The 27,575-nt window shown below is 40.7% G+C and overlaps 1 protein-coding gene across 1 annotated transcript in view; it reads left to right on the forward strand.

Annotated features, from left to right (window-relative positions):
- The window catches only part of psmd12 (proteasome 26S subunit, non-ATPase 12), a 35,496-nt gene that overhangs the window by 3,188 nt on the left and 4,733 nt on the right, over positions 1-27,575 (forward strand). The window contains exons 2-8 of the mRNA XM_085963915.1: positions 6,565-6,624; positions 8,457-8,585; positions 12,594-12,701; positions 19,579-19,683; positions 21,662-21,811; positions 22,231-22,365; positions 24,928-25,040. Coding sequence (XP_085820041.1) covers positions 6,565-6,624; positions 8,457-8,585; positions 12,594-12,701; positions 19,579-19,683; positions 21,662-21,811; positions 22,231-22,365; positions 24,928-25,040 — 800 coding nt within the window. The remainder of the gene's footprint in view (positions 1-6,564; positions 6,625-8,456; positions 8,586-12,593; positions 12,702-19,578; positions 19,684-21,661; positions 21,812-22,230; positions 22,366-24,927; positions 25,041-27,575) is intronic.

Below are 27,575 nucleotides of genomic sequence, written 5' to 3' on the forward strand. Positions count from 1 at the left end.
GTGCAGTATGGGAGGAGAGGGAACACAGATTAGTCTGCATGCAAGTTAACTAATATTCGAGGTTAGGTCAAATTGGCTTCAAATAGAATAGAATGAATTATGCAAAAGGTTTACAATTATTCATGGCATTGTGACAGAAATGTTGTATACTTTGCAACAAGTTAACCTGGGAACAGGATTGTGATTTCTGTGTTAGGTTCTTGCCACATCATTTATTCATCTCGAAATATAATTAAAATCTTTTTAATCTGCAACAGTAGTTAGCTGCAGAAAGATTAAGCTGTTTGCGGAGGGCAGTAGTGTTTGAATTTTTAAGATAATAGTAATGTAGAGGTTGATAACATTTCGATCATGCTGGAATAGCAATTGCCAATTTGTTAAAGAAAAAAACTTTAATTTTGGCTGTCCAATCCTTTCCATTAGGTTATCCAGTTGTCATTGTTCAAGCCAAAATGCTTTGGATACAATAGGTTGGAACACCATCTTTTCATCTGAGACATGGATTTGAGTGCAACCCAGACTGTTGGGTAAAAGTTGCCCCTCTCATGGATGTGTGGATCTTAAGTAAACTGAATTTGCAGCAAATTCAGTGAAGCAACTAAAGGGCATGAATCTACAATGCAGATCTATTCGTATCTGAACACCAACAGTTTCACTCAAGGCCACAAGAATAGCTGGTAGGAAAATGAGAATGTTGAACTGATGCAGTAAGGAGTGCTTTTCATGGATTGCAATTAGGACACACTGTTGACAGAGTTGAAAAAGCTTTGCATTGCACTTGACTCTCATCACTCCTGACCTGGAACTACTTAATTCTGATACAGGGTGGGAAAAAAAGTGGGGGGGAAATATTCAACTTCTTAACACAGACTTCTCTCTCACTTACAATTCCTTCCTCTCTCCCATTCTGAAGACAAATTTTAACAAAAGTATGTGAAATGAACCATAATCTAGAGGGGCATAGATTAAGTGGATAGGAAGCACCTATTTCCCTTCGCAGAGAAGTCAATAACCAGGGGGCATAGATTTAAAGTAATTGGTGGAAGGATTAGAGGGGAGTGGCGAACTTTTCACCCAGAGGGTGGTGGGGATCTGGAACTCACTGCATGAAAGGGTGGTAGAGGCAGAGACCCTCATCACATTTATAAAATACTTGGATATGCACTTGAAGTGCCGTAACCTGCAAGGCTAGGGACCAAGAACTTGAAAGTGGGAATAGGCTGGATAGCTCTTTTTGACCGGCACAGACACGACAGGCCAAATGGCCTCCTGTGCCATAAATTTCAATGATTCTCTGATTCTGTCTCTCTGAATTTGTCGATTAAACCCAAGTAGATGTCACTGACCATAAAATCATGCAAGTATGAAACTGACTATGTCTGATCTGTGTTTGAAGAATCAATCTTGTAAATTGCTTTCAGCAGGTTTGTTTTGTTAAACCTTTGAATCACAAGGAGTGAAATTTCTATTTTCATGTTGGGGCTTCCTAACACATTAGCCAGAGTATTCATTTTCAAAGGGTTATTAAAGCAGTACAGATCAAAAAGGGATCGAGATATTAAATGAGAGATTCAGGACCGAGTAGATTGAGCTTAGAACCACGAGAGAATCATTTCACAGTTTTAACGAAAATAGATTCTGCATCTGTTAGTCCTGTCAAGAACTGGCAAATGCTCCCAACATAGAGGCATTGAGTTTTATGTATTTAATTTTATACAGCACCTTTGGTGCAGGCTAGTGGTTTATGTCTCCAACAAAACTTGTTTAATTTTGAATTTTCCTTTAAGAAAGGACTACGTTTTTGTAAATGCCAGCATTTTGCACAATGGAAAATATTTCTTTTTTTTAAATTCTGATGCAGCAGTATTGGAAATTATTACCAAATTATAGCAAAACGAATTTCTTAGTTTTTATATGTTATATACGTTGCACAAATCAATTTCATGATCAGTATGTAATGGTGACTTGTAAACACTAAAGTGACAGGAGTGTCAATGAGCAGACAGCTCTGAGAGCTAACTGGTTTGGGCAGCTGATCTAGGAGGGAGTATGATGTGAGATCTTGTGACCGACCAGCCTAGTCACAATTACTGACTGACTGAAGATCTAGTCCATAGAAGTACCCAACTGCATCACAGCACAATTTAACTTAATTGCATCTGCAATTTTGCCTACAATTAAAACTGTTCCTATATACCACACCATCACATGAGTGCAACTGCAGTTCCCCACAATAAGTTTCTGATCTCGGATATCAGAGAGGTCAGGTGAGTCACCCAGGATGTGCTCTTGCAACTTCCTGACAGTTGTTTACAGAGCCACTGGGAGAAAGTCAGCCATCTGCTATCCTTGTGTGGTACTGATGGGAAAAGGGACTACGCAAGATCATAAAATAAATACAGGTGAGAGAGGCCTTTTGGACCAACTTAGTTCATCTATCCTGGGGCCACTTGCAGATATCAATCAAGTCATCTAATTATCTTGAATGAATCTATTTTGCCTCCACCTTTCTGATCCATCTTAGCATGAAGGAATTCATTCCAATATCTGTTCTGAATCCTTCACCAGTTATAGACAGTAATCCCTTGTTCTATTGTCTTGGCTTACTTTGAATTAGTGCTTTGGCTTTACCTTTCCTATCTGTACTATTTACTATCTTGTCTTTATATTACAACTTGTATTTATATAGCGCCATGGGACATTTTACTATGTTAAAGGTGCTATATAAATACAAGTAGTTGTTGTTTAATTCCAGGCCTCTGTTCAAGGCTGAAGAGTCCCAGTTTTTCCAGCCTTTCCTTGTAACTTAATCCTTTTATTTGTGCTTTTCCCATTGTTGAAATGTTTATCTTAATGGCCAAAATGAAATTCAATCCTCAAGGTACCATCTGGCCAGAACACTATAATGTTAACTTGACATCCTCCAACTTTGCACCACTGTTTTAGCTGTATAATTACGCATTCTGTTTGCTTTGTTAATTACATAGAAACATAGAAGATAGGAGCAGGAGTGGGCCATTCGGCCCCTCGAGCCTGCTCCGCCCTCCAATGCGATCATGTCTGATCATCCAAATTCAGTACCCTGTCCCTGCTTTCTCCCCATACCCCTTGATCCCTTTAGCCTTAAGAAATATATCTAACTCCTTTTTGAATATATTTAATGAATTGGCCTCTACTGCCTTCTGTGGTAGAGAATTGCACAGGTTCACCACTCTCTGGGTGAAGAAATTCCTCCTCATTTCTGTCCTAAATGGCTTGCCCCTTATCATTAGACTGTGACCCCTGGTTCTGGACTCCCTGACCATCGGGAACATCCTTCCTGCATCTAGTCTGTCTAGTCCTTTCAGAATTTTATAAGTTTCAATGAGATCTCCTCTCATTCTTCTAAACTCCAGCGAGTACAAGCCCAATCGACCCAATCTCTCTTCATACGTCATTCCTGCCATCCCAGGTATCAGCCTGGTGAATCTTTGCTGCACTCCTTCCACGGCAAGAACATCCTTCCTCAGATAAGGCGACCAAAACTGCACACAATAGTCAAGATGTGGTCTCACCAAGGCCCTGTACAACTGCAGCAAGACATCCTTGTTCCTGTACTCGAATCCTCTCGCTACAAAAGCCAACATACCATTTGCCTTCTTAACCGCCTGCTGCACCTGCATGCTTACCTTCAGCGACCTGACAGATGTGCATAGTGGTTATACCCCTCAATCACTTTCAAATTCACTTCACTATTTTGACAATATTCACAGGGTTCTTATTCCAGATATTTTTCTTGTTTGTGGAGAACTGTACACCTATACATAATTGTATGTCATATTGCTGTAATTTATGTAACTCGCTTTGTAGTTGAGTTGCTGCCTCCCATTCAACTGTCCTTTGCAGTTTGATGATCTGAGAATTTAATGGATTTGCTCTGTGCTGAATGAGGCTCGCCATTTTAAAAACACTTGTGTTGATGCATTTCACTAAAAAAAAATGCCTTTGTCTCGTTCCTTTTGATCACATGAAATAGTATTGCAGGCTTCAATGTAACAAAGAAGTTGAGCATTTTTGTTGGCAAAAATAATGTACCTTTCTCACTTGTTCACCTGTTTTGTGCACTTCTGCATATGTATCTAATATGTTTTAGTCTGCACCTTTTGATACCACATTGTAAGTTTTTGATGTAACTGTCATCAATTAAGGATCATTAGACCCGGTCTCTCTCGCACCATATGAAGAATTGAAGATAGTTATAAAGTGTATGATGGTCCATTTTCTTTAAGGCATTTGGAATGGTGGCTCATCACTTTTTGGTGTAAGTGCACCTAAAATAGTTTGGTATTCACCCCTTAACTGGAATGCCTTCCTCAAAGTTAACAGGAAATACTGCTATGTCTTTAACAGTAACAGTGATACTGTGCTTTAATATATTTTCATTTGTATAGAAGTGTGACATGTATAACCAGGCTCTGCAAATTCAGCTCATGGATGCTGTACTTAAAATAGCTGACTGGATAAAAGTACAAGTACTTTTGTGAATCCTGTCAAAGTTTAAAACTTTTTCTCAGTTGCCTACTAATTGAGGTATTCTGTTACACATTATGCCTTCTGTGGTTCATTGTGTTGAACTACCCATCCCCAATGAGTGTTCTATTTAAACAAAACAATTGATTTTTTAATTTAAGGATATTTTGAATTAATTTTTAATCTTATAGTTGATTTGACCTCTGTGTTCCTCACAAAAAAACGAATGGATGTAATATGCAGGAGTGAAGCATTATGTAATGAGTTTCTTCTGGCCATTCTCCCTTCCTTCCCTCCCCCTCTTCCTCACCTTCTCCCTCCACACCCCCTTCACACTCCACCTTCTAGGTTGGGGCCTGTAGACCAACAGTTTTAAGGCTTCAATTATATTCTTTACTAGCAGAGTTCCTATGGCACTGCTTACGGTGACTCAGAGGATACATTGCTTGGCTGTACATTCTGTATAGCTAAGCTGAAATACGTATTTGGACAGTTGCTATATCTAATGAAATAGAGAAGCTGTTTTATTGAGCTGTTAAGCTCTAGCTTTTCTTTTGGAGGTTGTGTGTGGGCAGAGGAGTGAGCCTCTGAGGGCTGGAGATGTGAAACACTCAAAATGTAAACTTAACGGTTTGCCTTCTGTGCCCTTGAAACTATGATCACTACCTGCTATAACTTCTTGCGTTAGATGTAATTCAGTTGGGGTGTTTGACATATTGATTGTCTCTGACCTCATGGATGCTTTTTGTTGTTCCGTGAAAATTGAATGCTGAAGTTCCAATTTGGTTCACACTCTGCGTATGGTGGGCTCTTGCAGTTTCAGCCAAGCGAGAGCAGGCGGAGTGCTGGAACGCAGCATTTGTGATCACCTGTGCAGAGTGCATTCTCTGCTTCAGTCTATGGCGGGGAGATTTCTTAACCTGTGGTGCTGCAAAGATGGTGGGTTGTATCATCAGATGGATTCTACCTTCTATCTTGTATTTCTTTTTAAAACATGTTGACATATTCCAAATATCACTTATTTCTGAAAGCAAGCACTGTCACCTGTTTTAAGTAGCTCTGAGCTCATCATACACTTTAAAAACATATCTTGAAATTCAGGGAACTATATAGTGTGAATGATACACCTCCATCGACTCTAGTATTTTGCTGTGCTTGTAACTTGCTGTGCCACTGACAGGAAACTTTTGAGATTTGTTGGATAGATGTTATGTTACATTATTTCTCTGGATTTATATTGCAATGTTACACTTATATCATATTGCCTGCACACACACTCTTTGGCCTTTAACTCATTTTTTATAAACTCATCTTGTTCATCTCCTCCATTTCCAAACCCTGTAGTTTAAGCAATTGCTGTGTTCTTGCTCCAGAAGATAATTAAGCCACATTAAAGAGTCTTGTGGTTGAGTTCTGGACATGTAGCCTCTCAGCCTCCATAGCACACCAACTCCCACCTGCTGTGCCTGTCCACGTTTCATTTCTGTGCAGTCTCTGCTTCAATCCTAGCTGCTACATTGGCCCTGCTCTTGGCTGACTTTTTTTGCTTGGCAGTAGCAGGGACTCTGCGTACCTTGGGTAGTAGTTGTAGTGTGTGTTCTGTTTTGACTCCCATGTTTGGGCAGAGTTTTTTTTTAAAAAAAGGCAGTTATTGAATTTAATTGATGGGTTAATTTGTTTTATTATTTACTACCTTTCTCTGATCACCACCTGAGAAGGTGCAAACCACTGCATTTCATAAAGGAACAGGTGTGCGTGTTATTTGTTTATCTTAATTAGTTGTATAATAAGCTATTTCCCTCCATAACTGCCTGTGTACTTTTCACATTTCCTGCATATCTGTCTAATTGAGAATTGAACATGGAATCAGATTTTCTAAGTCTGAGAAGCAGGAGTTATTATGTTGTATTGTGGGGTAAATCTATACGTTTAATTAGCATGGAAAACTGTTTCTGGAGTGGGAAAGAAAAGTGTGTTTTAAAGGGATGGTTAATATTGCTTTGTATTACATCTATTCTTCCTGAAATAAAATTTATTCATGTTTTTATTGTTTAGGATGGAAGATTGCAGGAGGGTATTGATAACCTTCTGTCATTGGAAAAGCAGACTCGAACAGTAAGCGCAAATTAAATTATTTTGTGTGAAATTAAAATCATTAATCCAGTATATTTAAAAATTAAAATGAGTTAATCAAATTGTGCTCATTGCAATAATACAGTACTGTACATTTCCAACCAGCCAATACACGACTATGCTTTAATTGCAGGTTTAGGTTGGATCCAAGTGGAAGTGTGGGGGACAAAACCAAATTGAGTGCATTCTGCATCTTTTTACCTTGCAGATTTTTGGAGGGCTCCCAGCAGGCATTTGTTAGAAGAAGTTTATTGTACAGCAATCCAAGGTTCTGTTAGTCACCCCAAATCTCTCTTTATCTCAGAAATGTCAGCCAATTTTTTTAGTCAAAAGGTCTGTCTCTTAAAGGGGAGGAAAGGTATAGGTGGAACATTTTTCATTACAACTATTCAAGGTGTCATCCTTGGCTCAGTGGTAGCACTCTCGCCTCTGAATCAGAAGATCATGGGGTCAAGCCCCACTCCAGAGACTTGAGCTCAGTACAGTGCTGAGGGAGTGCTGCACTGTCACAGATGCTGTCTTTCAGATGAGACGTTAAACCAAGGCCTGTCCTCTCGGGTAAACGTGAAAGATCCCATGGCACTATAAGAAGAGGAGAAAGGAAGTTCACACGGGGTCTTAGCCAATATTTATCCCTCAATTAACATTACAAAATCATATTTTCTGGCCATGTATCTCATTGCGGTTTGTGGGACATTGCTCTGCGAAAATTAGCTGCTGCGTTTCCTTACATTACAACAGTGACTATGCTTTGGGATGTCCTGTGGTTGTGAAAGGCACTAGATAAATGCAAGTTCTTTCCTTTATTCCCAAGTTTATAGAAAATAAATATGCTTATGGAAATCGATATTTACATTTTTTTCAAAACATTAATTAATTTTCTTACCCCTGAAGACTCTCAAGTTAGATTTCCCACCCTGCTAGATCACTCGGGTGACATCGTCGGGGAATGGAGGTTCCGTATGAACCATGTGGAAGTTGATTTCTTTATAAATTTTGTTCTCTGTGTGAGGGATGCGGGAAAAACTGTGTTTATTGCCCATCCATAGTGCCATCAAGAAATTAGGAAATCTGCAAAGTCAGTTGAGATTGCAGATTCCCCAGCCAGCAGTATGGTTTCCCGGTGTTGGGTGGAACCATCAGGATCCGTTGAAGTTGTGGCCCCTTCTCTTTCCTGTGCAGTTGCTCCAAGACATTGCCCATTGGGTGCTTGACTAGAATGGTTGACCTTTTTTAAATAAATATGTGAAATTGGGGAATAACTTGAATAAAAATATCTCCTCTTCCCCAGAGTTTCCTGCCCTTTTAAGAAATTTGCCTTTATGTTGCCCTGAATAATTATGCTTTAATAAATAAAAATAAGGACAACAAAAGAATATAAAATATGCAGGAGAATATTTTTACTGAAAGGGTGGAAAGTATAAAGGAATAGATTGCCAGCACAGGTGGTGGAACAAGAAACCTTTAATAGGTTTCGAGAAAGACTTGACAACAAACGAGATTCAGTGTTATTCGAAATGCACCAGGAATATTTGTGGATGGACCAATGGTCGTCGTCTTAAAACTGTTACTATGTTTTTATGTAAAAGGCAGCCACATTTGCATAAAAGACAAAGTTCACAAGTGCAGTGGTTTAGTTCCTTCCTTCTCTGATGTCAAATTACTGTAGACATATGCTAGCCCATCAGATGCACTTGCATTAATTAATTTTAAGCCATTTGAGAATTTCCACTGCATTTGATTGATTGCTTCATAACTATACTGAAGTTGTTGCTTTGACCTACTGATCTAAATCTTTCCATTATAAATTCTAGGCTTCTGATATGACGTCCACATCAAGAATCCTGGTTGGCATAGTGAAAATGTGTCATGATGCAAAAGACTGGGATGCATTGAATGAAAATGTTGTACTTTTGTCTAAAAGGAGAAGTCAGCTAAAACAGGTAAGGTCCACGGATTGTACAGAACAGCCTCCTAAAACTGTTCTCTATTTTCACTTCAAAGTAGAAACACTCTGCCAGTTGATCTTTCATCAGAAGAATACAAAGAGTACAATAGCTGAATACTGAGGAACAAAAATTTAAACAATCACAAATGTTTAATTGGCATTTGTCTCCCAAGTCAATTAAGTTCCATCGACTTTTACTACTGATCCTTTGCACCTCTGTAGATAGGGCTTTAAACTAAAAAGGCTGGAGGGGAGGGGTCAGGTGAGGGGAAATTTAGAAATCTAAAGAGAAAGGTCAAGGCGATAGAGCAGTGTAGCGATTTGGGTAAAAATAAGCAGAGTGTGACGGGAAGGGACAGAGTGTGACGGGAAGGGACAGAGTGTTTAACGGTACCAGTGCAGCAGGGAATAATGGTAAATTTAAATTAAACGCTTTTTTATCTCTGAATACATAAAGCGTTCATAACAAGATAGACGAACTAGTGGCACAAATAGAGATAAATGGGTTTGACCTAATAGCCATGTCAGAGTCGTGGTTGCAAGGTGACCAAGGTTGGCAACTAAATGTTCCAGGGTACTTGACATTTCAAAAAGACAAGCAGAATGGAAAAGAAGGCAGGGTAGCCCTGATAATAAAGGATGACATAAGGACAGTAGAGAGAAAGGATCTCGGCGCAGAAGATCAGGAAGTAGAATCAGTATGGGTGGCGATAAGGAATAACAAGGGGCAGAAAACACTGGTGGGAGCAGTATATAGGCCCCCTAACAGTAGCTGTACCGTTGGACAGAATATTAATCAAGAAATAGTAGGAGCTTGTAACAAAGATATAATGCAATAATCGTGGGGGACTTTAATCTTCATATAGATTGGACAAATCAAATTGGCACAGTCTAGAGGACGAGTTCATGGAATGCATTTGGGACAGTTTCCTAGAACAATACATCATGGAACCAACCGGGGAACAGGCTATTTTAGATCTTGTATTGTGTAATGAGACAAGGTTAATTAGCAGTTTCGTAGTAAAGGATTCTCTGGGGCAGAGTGATCATAATATGATAGTGTGATATCCGAGTGATAAGGTCTGAAACTGAGAGAAGCGAGATCTTAAGGAACAAAACCCAACTATTTATTACATGGTGGAGCAGAGAAACATCTCTTACAGGCTGCAAGCAAAACACAGTATTTCTAGCTGCAAGATGGAGGAACCCCTCTGAGTCATACCCATAATGCAATGCCACATTACCATACTGACTGGTGTACCAGGACATTACCTTAAACACTGGTGAATATGATCCCTTAATCTTTGGCTCCATCTGGTGGATAACTTAAACATTACATCCCAGATTACTATAGATAGAATTTCCCATTAAGTTTGAGAGTGACTTGCCTGAGTCTTAAACTTAAATAAAGCCAATTACATAGGTATGAGGGGCGAGTTGGCTAAGGTAGATTGGAAAAATAGATTAAAAGGTATGGCGGTAAATAAGCTGTGGCTAGCATTTAAAGAAATATTTCATAATTCTCAACAAAAAACATTCCATTAAGAAACAAAAACTCCATGGGAAAAATGATTCATCTATGGCTAGCTAAAGAAGTTAAGGATAGCATTAATGAAAGAAGGAGCTTATAGTGTTTCAAAGAATAATAGTAAGCCTAGGGATCGGGAGAGTTTCAGAAACCAGCAAAGGATCAAAAAATTGATAAAAACGGAAAAAATAGAATATCACGGATAGAGGATTGGTTAATGGACAGAAAACCGAGACTAGGGATAAAAGGGTCTTTTTCAGATTGGCAGGCTGTAACTAGTGGGGTGCCGCAAGGACCAGTGCTGGGGCCTCCGCTATTTACTATCTATATTAATGACCTAGATGAAGGGACCGAGTGTAATGTATCCAAGTTTGCTGATGATACAAAGCTAGGTGCGACAGTAAGCTGTGAGGAGAACACAGAGTCTGCAAAGGGATATAGATAGACTAAGTGAGTGGGCAGTAAGGTGGCAGATGGAGTATAATGTAGGGAAATGCGAGGTTATTCACTTTGGTAGGAAGAATAGAAAAACAGAATATTTTTTAAATGGTGAGAAACTTTCAAATGTTGGTGTTCAGAGAGATTTGGGTGTCCTCGTGCAAGAAACACACAAATCTAGCATGCAGGTACAGCAAGCAATAAGGAAGGCAAATGGCATGTTGGCCTTTATTGCAAGGGGGTTGGAGTATAAGAGTAAGGAAGTCTTGCTACAATTGTACAGGGCCTTGGTGAGACCACACCTGGAGTACTGTGCACAGTTTCGGTCTCCTCATCTAAGGAAGGATATACTTGTCTTGGAGGCATTGCAACAAAGGTTCACTAGATTGATTCTTGGGATGAGAGGGCTGTCCTATGATGAGAGATTGTGTAGAATGGGCCTATACTTTCTGGAGTTTAGAAGAATTCGAGGTGATCTCATTGAAACATGCAAGATTCTGAAGGGAATTGACATGGTAGACGCTGAGAGGTTGTTTCCCCTGGCTGGAGTGTCTAGAACTAAGGGGGAAGGCCATTTAAGACCAAGATGAGGAGGAATTTCTTCACCCGGAGGGTTGTGAATCTTTGGAATTCTTTGCCCCAGAGGGCTGTGAATGCTGAGTCTTTGAGTATATTCAAGGCTGAGAGAGATAGATTTTTGGACTCTAGGGAAATCGAGGGATATGGAGATCGGGCGGGAAAGTGGAGCTGAGGTCAATGATCAGCCATGATCTTATTGAACGGCGGAGCAGGCTCAAGGGGCCGTATGGTCGTCTACTGCTCCTATTTCTTATATTCTTAGGTTCTGTATGAGGAGACTGAATTCCTACCGTCAACGTAGTCTTCAGTGAGCCTTTTAACTACAAACCGAAGTCGGCTATGGAAGACCGTGGACTTTTGTATTGTAATGTTAATGTATCGTTGATCAGTTTTATTTGATACTTTCTTTCATAGAGCCATCACAGGCGCGATGGGCCGAATGGCCTCTTTTTATGTTGTATTATTCTATGATTCTATGGACATTCACAACCAGTATCTCAACATTCTGGTTTCAATTGAGTTAAAAAGGACAACTTAATGTTCTGCATATACTCAGAGATTGTTATGTATTCCTGTTGTTTCCAAACATTTTGTTGATCATGACTTTGGGCTGTTTCTTTTTCCAATCATCTTTCTTCTCCCACTCTATCATACACTGGTCAAGAAGATGTTGTGCGGAGTTGCTCCCACATCTGTTATTTCCACTTTAAATAGTCACCAAGAGGTGCATGAGCGTGCCATGGGGTAATTGTCACACTAGTCCTTTTCCTTCTCTCTGCCTGCTCTCTTTAACCACGGTTTCAACCTGTGTTGACACTTAAAACTAACTATGGGAAAACTAGCAGGTACCACCTTGCCATATTCCGCCCATCTATGGTACCATGCTCGAACATACGGCATCCTATTATTTATTCATTTTTAAATAGGAAAGGAACCTCCAGCTAATGTTTCTAGTGTGTAGGGGAAAAAATAGCCCTGAGCATGATATTTCATCAACTTCTCAATGTGACTGCTATTTTTTTCAACAGCTAGGTTTACAGAATTTATAAATGCTTTTCCTTTTTTTCTTCTTACCTTGCCTGTAATAAAGATGAATATAATAAATAATAACTGAGACCATCCTAATCTTGTGAATGTACTTGGCAAAAAGAGAAAATTAATCTTTTAACTAATTTTCTTCATTTCTAAATAACTGAAAGCTACCACATTGCATGAAGCTTGATGCTGGAGCATGCTGTTTCTCATTAAAAGTAGTAAAAGGATTTTTAGCTTGTTCACGACATTAATGCCTGTTGATGAGGGTCAAATAAACTCTTGCTTTTAGTTCAACTTAACGCTGTTCGTGCTACTTGTGAAGCTAAGTGCACTTGTAGGCTGGGTGAGAATCGATAGACTGTCGAGCTTTCAATGTAACCAGTGTTTGTAAAGCCATCATCGTTTCCTTTGTTTACTCTGCAGGCAGTTACAAAAATGGTCCAGGAGTGCTATACATACATCAGTCAGATCACTGACTTGCCAATCAAATTGAGATTGATTGACACTTTGCGCACTGTCACAGCTGGGAAGGTTAGTATGTTTTCACCTGTTCCCAAAAGCATGCTTCCTTGTGAGATCTACCTCTAAACATGGGATTATTTTCTTTTGGCTACTTACCTTTGATGCGATAGCATACATTGAGGAAAAATATGTCTATGCCATTTTTGCATAGAAACATCGAAGGTAGGAGCAGGAGTAGGCCATTCGGCCCCTCGAGCCTGCTCCGCCATTTAATGAGATCATGGCTGATCATCGAACTTCAGTACCCTGTCCCTGCTTTCTCCCCATATCCCTTTATCCTTAAGAAATATATCTAACTCCTACTTGAATATATTTAATGAATTGGCCTCAACTGCCTTCTGTGGTAGAGAATTCCACAGGTTCACCATTCTCTGGGTGAAGAAATTCCTCCTCATCTCAGTCCTAAATGGCTTACCCCTTATCCTTAGACTGTGGCCCCTGGTTCTGGACTCCCCTGCCATCGGGAACATCCTTCCTGCATCTAGTCTGTCTAGTCCTGTTAGAATTTTATAAGTTTCAATGAGATCCCATCTTATTCTTCTAAACTCCAGCGAATATAAGCCCAATCGACCCAATCTCTCCTCATACGTCATTCCTGCCATCCCATGTATCAGTCTGGTGAATCTTCGCTGCACTCCCTCCACAGCAAGAACATCCTTCCTCATATAAGGCGACCAAAACTGCACACAATATTCAAGGTGTGGTCTCACCAAGGCCCTGTACAACTGCAGCAAGACATCCTTGCTCCTGTACTCGAATCCTCTCGCTATGAAGGCCAACATACCATTTGCCTTCTTAACCGCCTGCTGCACCTGCATGCTTACCTTCAACGACTGGTGCACAAAGTCACCCAGGTCTAGTTGCACTTCCCCTATTCCCAATCTATTGTTGTTCAGATAATCTGCCTTCCTGTTTTTGCCACCAAAGTGGATAACCTCGCATTTATCCACATTATACTGCATCTGCCCAATCACCCAACCTGTCCAAATCATACTGAAATTTCTCGGTATCCTCCTCACAGCACACACGCCCACCCAGCTTTGTGTCGTCTGCAAACTTGGAGATATTACATCTAGTTCCCTCATCTAGATCATTAATATATATTGTGACTAGCTGGGGTCCTCGCACCAATCCCTGCGGTACCCCACTAGTCACTGCTTGCCACTCGGAAAAAGACCCGTTTATTTCAACTCTTTGCTTCCTCTCTGCCAACCAGTTCTCTATCCAAGTCAGTACCTTACCCCCAATCCCATGTGCTTTAACTTTACACGCTAATCTCTTATGCGGGACCTTATCGAAAGCCTTCTGAAAGTCCAAATACACCACGTCCACTGGTTCTCCCTTATCTATTCTACCAGTTACATCCTCTCAAAATTCCAGTAGATTAGTCAAGCACGATTTACCTTTTGTAAGTCCATGTTGCCTTTGTCCGATCCTGTCACTGTTTTCCAATTGTTCTGCTATTGCATCTTTTATAATGGACTCTAGCATTTTCCCTACTACCGTATGTCAGGCTTACCAGCTTACAATTCCCCGTTTTCTCTCTACCACCTTTTTTAAATAGTGGAGTTACATTAGCTACCCTGCAATCCATGGGAACTGTGCCAGAGTCTATAGAATTTTGGAAGATGACCAGCAATGCATCTACTATTTCTAGGGCCACTTCCTTAAGTACCCTAGGATGTAGATTATCAGGCCCTGGGGATTTATCGGCCTTCAATCCCGTCAATTTCCCTAACACCATTTCCCTTCAAATACTGATTTCATTCAGTCCCTCCCTCTCATTAGACCCTATATTCCCTGACATCTCTGGGAGGTTATTTGTGTCCATTCCCCTGATTCTGACTGCAAGGGACCTACGCTTGACTTCACCAATCTTTTTCTCTTCACATATCTATAGAAGATTTTACAGTCAGTTTTGATGTTCCCTGTAAGCTTACTCTCGTACTCTATTTTCCCCCTCTTAATTAATCCTTTTGTCCTCCTTTGCTGAATCCTAAACTGCTCCCAATCCTCAAGTTTGCTGCTTTTTCTGGACAATTTATATGTCCTCTCCTTGGATCTTATGCTATCCCTAATTTCCCTTGTTAGCCACGGCTGTGCCACCTCTTTTGTTTTATTTTTATGCCAGACAGGGATGAACAAATTCTGTAGTTCATCCATGCGCTCTTTAAATGTTTGCCATTGCCTATCCACCGTCAACCCTTTAAGTAACGTTCCCCAATCCATCCTAGCCAACTCGTTCTTCATACCATCGTAGTTTCCTTTGTTTAAATTCAGGACCCTAGTCTCCTGAGTCAACTACTTTATTTTCCATCTTAATGAAGAATTCGATCATATTATGATCGCTCCTCCCCAAGGAGCCTCGCACAACAAGATTGCTAATCAGTCCTTTCTCATTACATGATACCCAGTCTAAGATGGCCTGATCTCTAGTTGGTTCCTCGACATATTGGTCCAGGAAACCATCCCGTATACACTCTAGGAATTCCTCCTCCACACCATTGTTACTAATTTGGTTAGCCCAATCTATATGTAGATTAAAGTCACCCATGATAACTGTTGTGCCCTTATTGCACGCGTCTCTAATTTCGCATTTAATGCAATCCCCAACCTCCGCATTACTGTTTGGGGGTCTGTATACAACTCCCACTAATGTTTTCTGCCCCATGGTATTTCTCAGCTCTACCCATACAGATTCCACATCATCAGAGCTAATAGCCTTCCTTACTATTGTGCTACTCTTCTCTTTAACCAGCAATGCTACCCCACCTCCTTTTCCTTTTTGCCTGTCCTTCCTGAATATTGAATACCCCTGGATGTTGAATTCCCAGCCTTGGTCACCCTGGAGCCATGTCTCCGTAATCCCAATTATATCATATCCGTTTACATCGATTTGCGCAGCTAATTCATCCACCTTATTACGAATGCTCCTCTCATTAAGACACAAAGCCTTCAGGCTTGTTTTTTTAACACTTGGTCCTTTTAGAATTATTATTTAATGTGGCCCTGTTTGATTTGCACACTTGATTTCTCTGCCTTCCACTTTTGCTTTTCTCCTTCCTGTCTTTTGCTTCTATCCTTGCTTCCCTTTCCTCTTTCTCCCTGCACAGGTTCCCAACCCCCTACCATTTTAGTTTAAACCCTCCCCAACAGCACTAGCAAACACTACCCCCTAGGACATCGGTCCTGGTCCTGCCCAGATGCAAACCGTCCAGTTTGTACTGGTCCCACCTCTGCTAGAACCAGTTCCAATGTCCCAGGAATTTGAATCCCTCCCCCTTGCACCATTCCTCGAGCCACGTATTCATCTGAAATATCCTTCTATTTCTACTCTGACTAACACGTGGCACTGGTAGCAATCGTGAAATTACTGCCTTTGAGGTCCTATTTTTTTAATTTACCTCCTAACTCCCTATATTCAGCTTTTAGGACCTCATCCAGTTTTTTACCTATATCGTTGATACCTATATAACCAATAAAGACATTAGCACTGATGTTTGGAAGGTTAGCCAATTGAACGCATGTCAAGGTGTCAATACAAAACCTTTCCTAAGCCTGTTTGTTTAAAGATGTCCAGGCATATGTTATTATGAAATGTATAATCACTATTTGTAAATCAATTACAGAACAATGAAATTGATCTGGGGGCTAACGGCACCATAGTTTGTGTTGTAATAAATCTGCAGAAATAGCTAAAAGAGGGCTACAAATGCAATGTTCCCTCGGCCCATTCACAGTTTCACACATGCCCAAAACTTTACATTGAAAAAGCTGGTTCCGGGCTGTGCGGCCACGCACCTTATTATCGGTTGAGGAATAACGGCATTTGCAAAAAAATAACTTGCATTTAGAGTGTCAGTTGTGGCTCAGTGGGTAGCGCTTTTGCCTTTGAGTCAGAAGGTTGTGGATTCAAGTCCAACTCCAGAGACCTGAGCACAAAAATCTAGGCTGAGACTCCAGTGCAGTGCTGAGGGAGTGCTACACTGTCAGAGGTACTGTCTTTTGCATGAGACGTTAAATCGTGGCCCCGTCTGCCTCCTCAGGTGGATGTAAAAGATCCCACGGCACTATTTCGAAGAAAAGCAGGGTAGTTATCCCTGATGTCCTGGCCAATATTTATACCTTAATCGACATCCCAGAAACAGATTATCTGGTCATTATCACATTGCTGTTTGTGGGAGCTTGCTGTGCCCAGATTGGCTGCTGCGTTTCCTACATTACAACAATGACTGCACTTCAAAAAGTACTTCATTGGCTGTAAAGTGCTTTGGGACATCCAGTGATTGTGAAAGGCGCTATATAAATCATAGAATCATAGAAATTTACAGCACAGAAGGAAGGAGGCCATTCGGCCCATCTTGTCCATGCCAGCCAACGAAGAGCTATCCACCCTGATTCCACTTTCCAGCACTTGGTCCGTAGCCTTGTCGGTTACGGCACTTCAAGTGCATATCCAAGTACTTTTTAAATGTGATGAGGGTCTCTGCCTCTACCACCCTTTCAGGCAGTGAGTTCCAGACCCCCACCACCCTCCGGGTGAAAACATTTCTCCTCAAATCCCCTCTATACTTTCGACCAGTTATTTTAAATCTATGCCCCCTGGTTATTAACCCTTCTGCTAAGGGAAATAGGTCCTTCCTATCCACTCTATCTAGGCCCCTCATAATTTTATACACCTCAGTTAGGTCTCCCCTCAGCCTCCTCTGTTCCAAAGAAAACAACGCCAGCCTATCCCATCTTTCCTCATAGCAAAAATTCCCCAGCCCAGGCAACATCCTCGTAAATCTCCTCTGCACCCCCTCTAGTGCAATCACATCCTTCCTGTAACGTGGTGACCAGAACTGCACGCAGTATTCTAGCAAGTCTTTTTTTCCCTGGCCCAAATACACAGAGGCTAGTTATCGAATCCCTACTATTGGGCCAATGGAGAGCATAGATCAGGATGGTATTGCACTCGCCTGGTTCCATTCTTTTCTTTCTAGCCGGAGAATCACCTGCAATGGCTTCTCGTTTCGCTCCTGCACCGTTACCTCTGGTGTCCCCCAAGAAACTATCCTTGGCCCGCTCCTATATCTCATCTACATGCTGCCCCTCGGTGACAACATCCGAAAACACACTGTCAGTTTCCACATGTACGCTGACGATACCCAGCTCTACCTCACCTTCACCTCTCTTGACCCCTTCATTGTCTCTAAATTGTCAAACTGCTTGTCTGACATCCAGTACTGGATGAGCAGAAATTTCTTCCAACCTATTGGGAAGACCAAGCCATTGTCTTGGGCCTCTGCCACAAACTCCGTTCCCTTGCAACCGCCTCCATTCCTCTCCCAGGCAACTGTCTGAGCTGAGCCAGACTGTTCGCAACCTTGGTGTTATATTTGACCCCGATGAGCTTCCTACCACATATCCAAAACATCGTCTGACTCCGCCCCTGCATCAGCTTATCTGCTGTTGAAGCCCTCAACCATGCATTTGTTATCTCTAGACTTGACTATTCCAATGTACTCCTGGCCGGCCAGCCTCCCTAGTTCTGCCCTCTGTAAACTTGAGGTAATTGAAAACTCTGCTGCCCATGTTCTAATTCACACCAAGTCCTGTTCACCCATTTTCCCTGTACTCGCTGACCCACATTGGATCCCGGTTAAGCAACACCTCAATTTTTAAAATTCTCATCGTTGTTTTCAAATCCCTCCATGGCCTCACCCCTCCCTATCTCTCTAACCTCCTCCAGTCCTACAACCCCCAAGATCTCTGCGCTCTGCCAATTCTGGCCTCTTGAGCATCCCCGATTTTAATTGCTCCACCATTGGCGGCCGTGCCTTCAGCTGCCAAGGCCCTAAGCTCTGGAATTCCCTCCCTAAACCTCTCCGCCTCTCTATCTCGCCTTCCTCCTTTAAGATGCTCCTTAAAACCTACCTCTTTGACCAAACTTTTGACCCAATATCTCCTTATGTGGCTCGGTGTCAAATTTTGTTTGTTAATGCTCCTGTGAAGCGCCTTGGGACGTTTTACTATGTTAGAGGGGCTATATATAAATGCAAGTTGTTGTGGTTGTTTGTGAATCTTTTCTAGTTTGTGTGGCTCAATGCTCTATCACACATTGAGCCAACAGGGAAGGAAATTATGTGGTTATTTTTATGAAGTATCAATTGGAACAATGAAATACAAGAAACTTTGTGATATCCGGGACCGGCGTGTTGCCGATCTATCAAAACTGCCGGACATACAAAGTTAATGTTGAAGCATACGGAGGTTTTCATCTCCGTATCTGACAACAAACACTGTTGCTTAGCAACAGCTTCTAAAGAGTCGGCTGCAGCTGCAAGCGTCTCTAGCTGAAGCTGTTGCTATAGCTACAGACCTTGCCGTGCCTGACTGGGGAAAAAAAAAGAACGAGAACTAAAAAAAACTTATAGAAAACGGCTCCTGATTTTTGCCGTTAGATCAAGTATTCCGGACATACAACCTCCGGATAAACCAAAGTTTCCTGTACAAACAGAAAATGCTGGAAATACTCAGCAGGTCAGGCAGCATCTGTGAAGAGAGAAGCAGAGCTCTGTTTTGAACTCTGTTCCTCTCTTCACAGATGCTGCCTGACCTGCTGAGTATCGCCAGCATGTTCTGTTTTTATTTCAGATTTCCAGCATCTGCAGTATTTTCTTTTTCAATTGGAACAATGTTGCTACTCCCCAGATTGTGTATAACTTTTTTTAATCAGGTCCAAGTAAGGTTCCCACAGACCATACTTATGACCTTCCTGCTTTGTATAGTTACATTTTTAAGAGATTTAAATGTCCGTGGACATTATATTGTGAATCAAAACCTGGATAATGCAATAAAATAAATAGTTTGTCTGAAGTAGTCGTTAATTTTTATTTTTCAGATTTATGTGGAAATAGAGCGTGCTCGCTTAACCAAGCACTTGGCAATGATAAAGGAGGAAGCTGGGGAACTGAAAGAAGCTTCTGCCATTTTGCAGGAACTTCAGGTGAATGTCAATAATAATATCTAGGCTCATAAAAGATGTTTGCTTTAATGGTGAATAAGGTTCTCCCAAAATAGTGACCTATTGAGAATTCCTATTTAACAAAGCAGGTCCTTTAAATCCCTAGTGGATCTTCTCCAAAGTTGCAAACTTTGAAGATGCCTTTTCAGTCCAGACTCTCTTTGTACTATCAAGATGTTTGGGCCATATTTTACAACTTGTCGACAATGAGACTGTGGAGATAAAAAGTTATTATTTTTTTCTTCTACTTTTCCCCCTCACAAAGAAATTGTCATTTTGATGTTGGACTTGCAACATTCAAGTTCAGCAAATAAGTTGGCATATACCTGGTTCATTAATTAAGTACATACAGACCGAGTTGTAATAGATAAAAGTGTCCTGTTGCTGTCCCGTGAAGTTGATTGCCAGACATGTGGGGCTGGATTTTCATTGAGGAGTAGGGTAGGAGGCGGGACTACAACTTTCGGGGTTGTAGTCCCGCCTCCATCGAGTTCTAGCCAACCCACGTGATTTTGACTTGATTGACCTTGTTGAGCCCACCCAGCGGGCTCAGCAGACCAATTAGGAGCCACCTGGCAACAGGTGACATCACAGATTGATATTTCATCTGTCAAGACCTTTTGACAAATGAAATATCAGTGTTTCACAGCTGTTTGAAGCTGTCAAACACTGACAATCTGTATTCTAAGTTAATTCCTTCCTCTCAGGATGATTTAGAGATCTCCCCGGAACAGAAAGCTGAATGCTGCAATTTTTGACAGCTCGCAGCCATTCTGCTTTCTGTGCCAGTGAGATGAGGGACTCTCAAGACCTGAAGGAAGGAAGGCTGCAAAGGTATGTAAAAGTTCTTTAAACACACCGAACACACTTACCTTTGCACTCATGCACCCATCACTCACCTGAACACCGGACATCTCGACCCCTCCAAGCCCTTCATCCCGATGGTCCGCCTCCTCTAACTTGGCGTGGTTTGGAGCCGTCGGGAATCCCACACTTCAACATTAGAAATAGGGATTAGGCTAAAAACTGCCTGTTAACTTCCTGTTAACAGGCAGCTAATTGGCACTAATCCCCTTCCTGCCTCGGGGAGGCGGGTCCCAGTGTGGGGCGGGTACCCGCCTCCTTTGAAACTGGCATGGAGGCGGGATGGGGTCGGGACCCCCGATTTCGGGATTTTAACCCCCCAGACGCCTCCAATCCCGCCTCCACGGCCCAATGAAAATCCTGCCCAAGGAGTTTACTGTCAACGTGTCATACCTTATTTATAATGACAGACCTGAATCAACAAGAAAAAATTTCAGTATGGCATTGCAGCTTAAATGAAGTATAGTTAGATAGCCCTCCTTTGCAGATTGAAGAAGAGGAATCTAAATTCACCTGTCACCTGGATTCTCAACCAGGTAATTCTTAACCAAATTTCATGGATTTTTTTTTTTGTTTTATTGATTCCTTCCGGGTGATTTGAACACTTTTTTGCTTGATGACCTGAGAATAAAACTTACTGTATGCAAAATAAAGCACTAGATGAGTAGAGTATTTGCCACCTTCTGGTAGGATTTGATATAATAGATAGAGTTGTAAAGTGAAGAGATTCTCTTTCCCACACCCCCCAGGAGTTTCCTCCTCGAAGTCATTGCTAGTACTTATTAGATAAACTGGGGAAATACAGGAGTTCTGGTGTCTGATAACTTCATTGGCATGTTAAGGTTGCAATAAATATTTCCCCTGATCTGTGTTAAAATCTGTAATTGAAGTATGGCTTAATTTTCTTTAAGGGTCATTCTAATCAGGTCTCCAGTTCAGAAGTTTTACTTATTCACAACAGGTACATACTGCAGGTTCATTGATAAAATTAAGAAATATGAAATTTACTTGAAATGGATGTTTGTAGAGCAATTCAACTACCGTAACTTTTTATTACACTATTATTTTAAAAATTGTTCTCGCCTTAAACCAACAGGTTGAAACTTATGGGTCAATGGAGAAGAAAGAGAAGGTTGAGTTTATCTTGGAACAAATGAGACTTTGCGTGGCTGTAAAGGATTATATTCGAACCCAAATCATCAGCAAAAAAATAAACACAAAATTCTTCCAGGGGGAAAATACTGAGGTAAAGGATGTGTCATTTCAAATTCTTTTCATTTATTGATGATGTCACGCAGACTCGAGTATTTGCCAGCTATAAAAAAGAGTGGGAATTGTTTTGCGTTTTTACAAATTGATAGTGCAGTGATGGAGTATCTTCTTGGCGCTTTGCCAGACTATACCATGGAATTGTAAGATGTGAGCTATTTCTCGTAGATTACCATAGTTGTACTGTCTGGGCTTAATGGGCTGAGTTTCATTTTTATTGTGCTGCATTTTCTTGTGTTAAGATAGATAAAATTTTGATTATTTTCATTTTAGACTTGGTCTCCATCTGACTAACACTAAAAGCAACTGCTGTACATATTATCCCTGCATCACACAAGACCATTTATATCTGCATGTATCTGCAATAATTTTGATGCAGTTTGGTGTCTTTTACAGGAGCTGAAGTTAAAATACTACAACCTCATGATTCAAGTTGACCAGCATGAGGGATCCTATCTGTCCATCTGCAAACACTATCGTGCCATCTACGATACACCCTGTATCGAGGCTGAGAGCACAAAATGGCAACAGGTAAAGAGCTGGTATGAATTGTGAAGGAGTGCTGTAATTGAGTTGTTAGCATTGAATGCTGCTGGATTTCCATTATTTCTTGCTCTTGCACTGTTTTTGGTCCATGGATGATTCTTGATCATCTTATGACTCGTAACTCTTAAAGAGCAACGGTGATCTGTTCACTGAACCACCTGAGAGATTTTTTGACGGCCAAAACATTGTTCTCGCCTGTTCTGATGAGCAATAGAATTGTATCATGGCTACTTTTGAGAGTTGCTCTGAGGCCAGAACCTGTGGGGTTCCTGAGAGTACTTGTGTTTCCTCCTCCTAGGCTGGATGAAACTGGGGAGAAGATATTTGTGCAGCTAGTTAGAGGCTTCTGGCATATTAATGCAAATCAGTGGCAGCATCTGAGGCAGAAGTTGATCCCATTTTCTCTCTGTACTGTACCTGAACATTTTGATAGTCAAATTCTGAAAGGATCCTGCATTGTTCTAATACACCAATAGTCCCTCTGTTCAAAGACCTTGTACTGAAATTAAAAAGCAGAATGCATTGTTCACATGATACAGTATAAGTTTGTAGTTTACTTGGAAAAAGCTCAAGGTCGTCTAATTGCACAGCTAGAAATGGTTAAGTGTGCCTTGCCATTCAAGATGGTTAAGGCATTAAAAAAATCAAGGCCAGCAGAAGATGGAGAGGAAGAGAAATGGCAAAAAGTAACCTAGAAGTAAGTAGTTTGCAAGGAAAAAAAATAAATCCACAGAAAGGAATAATGATAGAAAATACAGGTCAATCTGGGTGCCAGAAGAAAGAGTATTTTTAAGTCCTGGGTTGTCTTTGTTCTTGTGCACCAGCCTGTAATCTATAGAGAAATAACATCACATGAAGGGGAAAAACAAAAGGGAGCTCCTGTGTTAATTAACTGGAATTTTAAATGCCATGTCAGGGAAAACTTCATGTATATTTTTTAGCAAGGGAAAATTAGGCAAGAAGGCAAGTCAGCTTTAAAAATATTAAAAAGGACTGAACCTGATGCAGGAACATTAACAAATAATATATATTTGAAAAGGAGTATTTATGTAATTGTTCATATATTTAGATATGTATGCTTTTAAATGTTTTGGTATTTAAAAAAAAAAAAAAAAAAAAAAAATTGCCTTTCTATTTACAACACAAAAAATGAGCATTTAAACCAAATCCCTAACTCCACACCATGTTACAGTTCTGCAAAAGCTGGCTTGTGGAACAGGTTCTGTTGATGAGTTGCTGATTTAGAACTTATGTAACTGGATTCTAGGCTTTATAGACGAGACTCTTGTGGCTAATAGACACTAGTTAAACATAGTTCCTCAGATTAAAAATAGTGTAAAGTACAATATTGATGATGTAAAATGACAAATTAAAATTTACAATATTATTTCCTTTCAATCAGTGATAAATGAAATGTGATCATGCCAATATTTTGTTTTTCAATATGTGGATCATGACACTTCAACTATCTAGAGATGACTACCCAGCCAAATCTGCCACAACACTTCTCATCAATAAACAGAAAAGCAATGAAACCACTTCCATAAACATCATGATAAATATTATTTTAAATAAGATTTGAAAAAAATCTTGCACAATAGAATTATTGTTTTCCCAGCAGCTGTGTCTCCTCTTTAAAGGAAACGTCTGCCTGCAGTTGCTTTCTGAAAAGGTTGATTTGACTTTTTTTTAAGAAGATGATAAAATGACAGTCTGCTTTTGGCAGAGGTTTTGAGAATGAGGCTGTCCCCAACAGCCGGGAAATAGTATGGGAATTGGGAAGAAAGATAATGGCGGGGGTTGGGGGGCGGGGTGGAAAAGAGGGAAACAGAAAGAAACAAAGAACTGTTGTGAGCCACAATTATAATACATTTTGCAGATGTAATTTTCACGTTGCCTACCGAGGTAAACACTGCCTGAGACTGCCCTGACCGGCTTCTGTTTATTTGCTGTATTGTGTTATAATTGGGCTAAATGAAGTAGATCATTTAGGAAGTAAACTGATTGATTGGGGGGAAACAAATGATTTGGTTTTGGCTTTCATCAAGTCTAATGTGTTTTAGTGTTGCCTGGAGAGTAATACAACATGTTTAATAAAAGTATTTAAATAAATATCTTGAAATGAATTAACCTCTGGAGAATTCTGTCTCGCTCACATAACGTTGGGCATTTCCTTGGGGATTTGTCCAGGGAGTTGCATGATTTCTCCGGCTACTAAAAAATAAACAAGGGTGGGGAAGAGGGTAGAGTTTATATGGTAGAAACAATGCATTTCTGTAGGAGAGAGCAGCTGTTGTTAATTCCTTGTGTTCTTTGAAGCAATCTACAGAGTAGTTTGGTATGTGAAGTGTATGCAATAAATGTGGGCTCACTTTCGATCACTTTGAGCATTCAGTATTTCACAATTGCACAGTTAGCAATTGCTGTATTTATTCAGGAGACCAGAAACAGTACTGCTACTCCCAGGTTTTGTAATCTGTATATATCTTGTGTGGATCTTTTTTAAATTGCATAAGTTTTAATGATCTTTTTATATTTAACATTCAGGCTCTGAAGAGTGTTGTTCTCTATGTGATCCTGGCCCCTTATGACAATGAGCAGTCTGATCTAGTCCACAGAATCAGTCTTGACAAAAAGCTTGAAGAGATTCCAAAGTACAGGTAAGATGAAATTTAAGGGGAAAACAAAATAAACTTCTTGATTGGCCTGTCAACACTTTCAGATTTTCTTAACCAATTGTTTTTATAATTGGTGAGTTTCAAAAAAGAACTGTACCAGTGGCTCAGTGAAAGAAAGAACTTGCACCTTTCACATTATCAGGATGCTCCAAAATGCTGCACAGCCAATGAATTACTTTGAAAATGCAGCCACTGTTATGTAAACAAATGCAACAGCCAATTTGCACACAACTAGGTCCCACAAACAGCATTTGGATAAATGACCAGTTAATCTGGTTTTTGAGCAATAAATCACAGAATCACAGAAACCCCACAGTGCAGATAGAGGCCATTTCGGCCCATCGAGCCTGCACCGACACACATCCCACCCGATCCCCGTAACCCCTACACCAACACACACCCCACCCTATCCCCATAACCCCTACACCAACACATATCCCACCCGATCCCTGTAACCCCACGTATTTAATCCCCCTAACACTAAGGGTCAATTTATCATAGCCAATCAAATGTTGGCTTAGACACCGGGAAAACTCCTCTGCTCTTTGAATAGCTCCATGGGATCTTCTACATCCACCTGAACAGGCACGTGAGACCTTGGTTTTAATATCTCATCTGAAAAACGGCACCTCCGATAATACAGCATTCGCTCAATACTGCTTTGAAGTGCCAGCCCAGTTTATGTGGTCAAGTTGTGGAATTTAGCTTGAACCCAACACCTTCTGACTAAGGTGTAAGTGCTACTACTGAGTCGAGGCTGCAAGTGAGTTTATTCCCTGATGTGTGCTAAGTTAACTGGCCTCAGCTGAGATGGTGGTTGAGCAACCGCAATTGGCACCCCTGGATTAGGGAGGCGACAATCAACTGCCTCTGATCACTATGCAGCAACCGTTGCTGGAAAGGCACGTTTGGATCCAGCTTGCGTGTGCTACTGAACAGCTTGCTAAAGTTCACTGTCGATACTTGCACGTGAATAATGGGCACTTGAGCAGGGTACAGATAGATAGTTGTCTCGTGTAACTATACACCAGCAAGAAAATAACACCTTCAAGGTAGATGGGGAGAATATTGGTGAGAGATTACATTATTTTTTTAAAAAGTACGTTTTGAAGTGTAATACTGAGGGTACATTATATATACAGGAAACTTTCGTTTAACCGGAGGTTAAATGTCCGGAAAGCTCTATCTACCGGCAAAATTCAGGAGCTGTTTCCTTTAAGTTTTTTTTACTTCTCGTTGCTTTTTTTTCCAGTCCGGCTCTGCAAGGTCTAGCTGAAGCTGTTGCTTAGCTACAGAGACGCTTTTAAGCTGCGGCCGACTATTTTGAAGCTGTTGCTAAGCAACAGGGTTTGTTGATTCACACGGAACTCAAAAGCTCCGTATGTTTTAACATTAGCGCTGGTTTCTGCGGCAGTTTTGATGGTACGGCACCAGCTCGGTCCCGTCAGTGCCAGATACCAGAAAATTTCCTGTAACAGGATATTGCTAATGATATGTGCAGTATTTTTCACTTGGCTCAGCAATTTATTTGCTTGTTTTATGCTCCTGGGAGAACAAAACTTCAATTCCATTTAAATTGAATGTAACTGGAGGGAAACCCTTTATTGCAGTGCAGAAGATATATTTCAGTCTTTCATGCTTGCTGTTGCAAGCTCCATATCAGGAGATAACAGTATTAGGGTGAAATTATGCATTTGCAAAAAATACATCTGTATAGGGTGCAGGATGGAGGATTAGTGCATTTCTGTGACTGAATGTTGACATGATCTCACTCCTGTGATATCTTCAAGCCCAGCGGCCAACGCAGTTCCAAAATAATTGACTTGAACATCTCCTGGAGAAAAGTGCAGTGACCGTCTGGGATGGAGATGGAAAGCCTGTGGAGTAGGGAGGAAAAGTACAGAAAATTGGGGGGGGAAAAGGGATGAAGAGAGATTTTATTTTTTTAAGTCGTTGTAATCAGGTTTAACATTAAGTCAAAGCAATGAAAGAAAGCATAATCTATTTATATAAATAAATGCAAGGTTTTTTTATTTTTAAGAGTTTTTTTCTAATGGGGTTTGATGGAACCATTAAACACTGAGATGAGGAATTTCTTTACTCAGAGGGTTGTGAATCTTTGGAACAAAGGGCTGTGGAAGTCGTTGAATATGTTCAAGACTGAGAGATAGATTTTTGGACTGTTCTTATTTGAGCAGTAAGTGGTTTCTAAATTACACCAGCCTTCAGGTTAGAATACGCATTCTGATTACCAGAATGGCAAATGTCAATACGGACTTCTTCAAATCCAGTGCAATCCTGTTTAATGCCATGAATTGCATTGGGGAAAAGATGCAGTTTGAAACCAGAGATTGGTATGCAGTGTATCTACTGACTGAGGAACATGCAATGAGTTACTGCCTATAAGGAGCTAAGTTAGGATTTATAGATTTGATAATTGACAGAAGATTGCCAGGGATTTGATTGTGTATAGTTAAACTCTGCTGTATTTTACTCTCTAAGAGCAGCATTATGTTT

This window comes from Somniosus microcephalus, chromosome 21, assembly GCF_052327205.1.
Source record: "Somniosus microcephalus isolate GS21.2 chromosome 21, FLI_Smic_1.0, whole genome shotgun sequence".
Classification (NCBI taxonomy): Eukaryota; Metazoa; Chordata; class Chondrichthyes; order Squaliformes; family Somniosidae; genus Somniosus; species Somniosus microcephalus.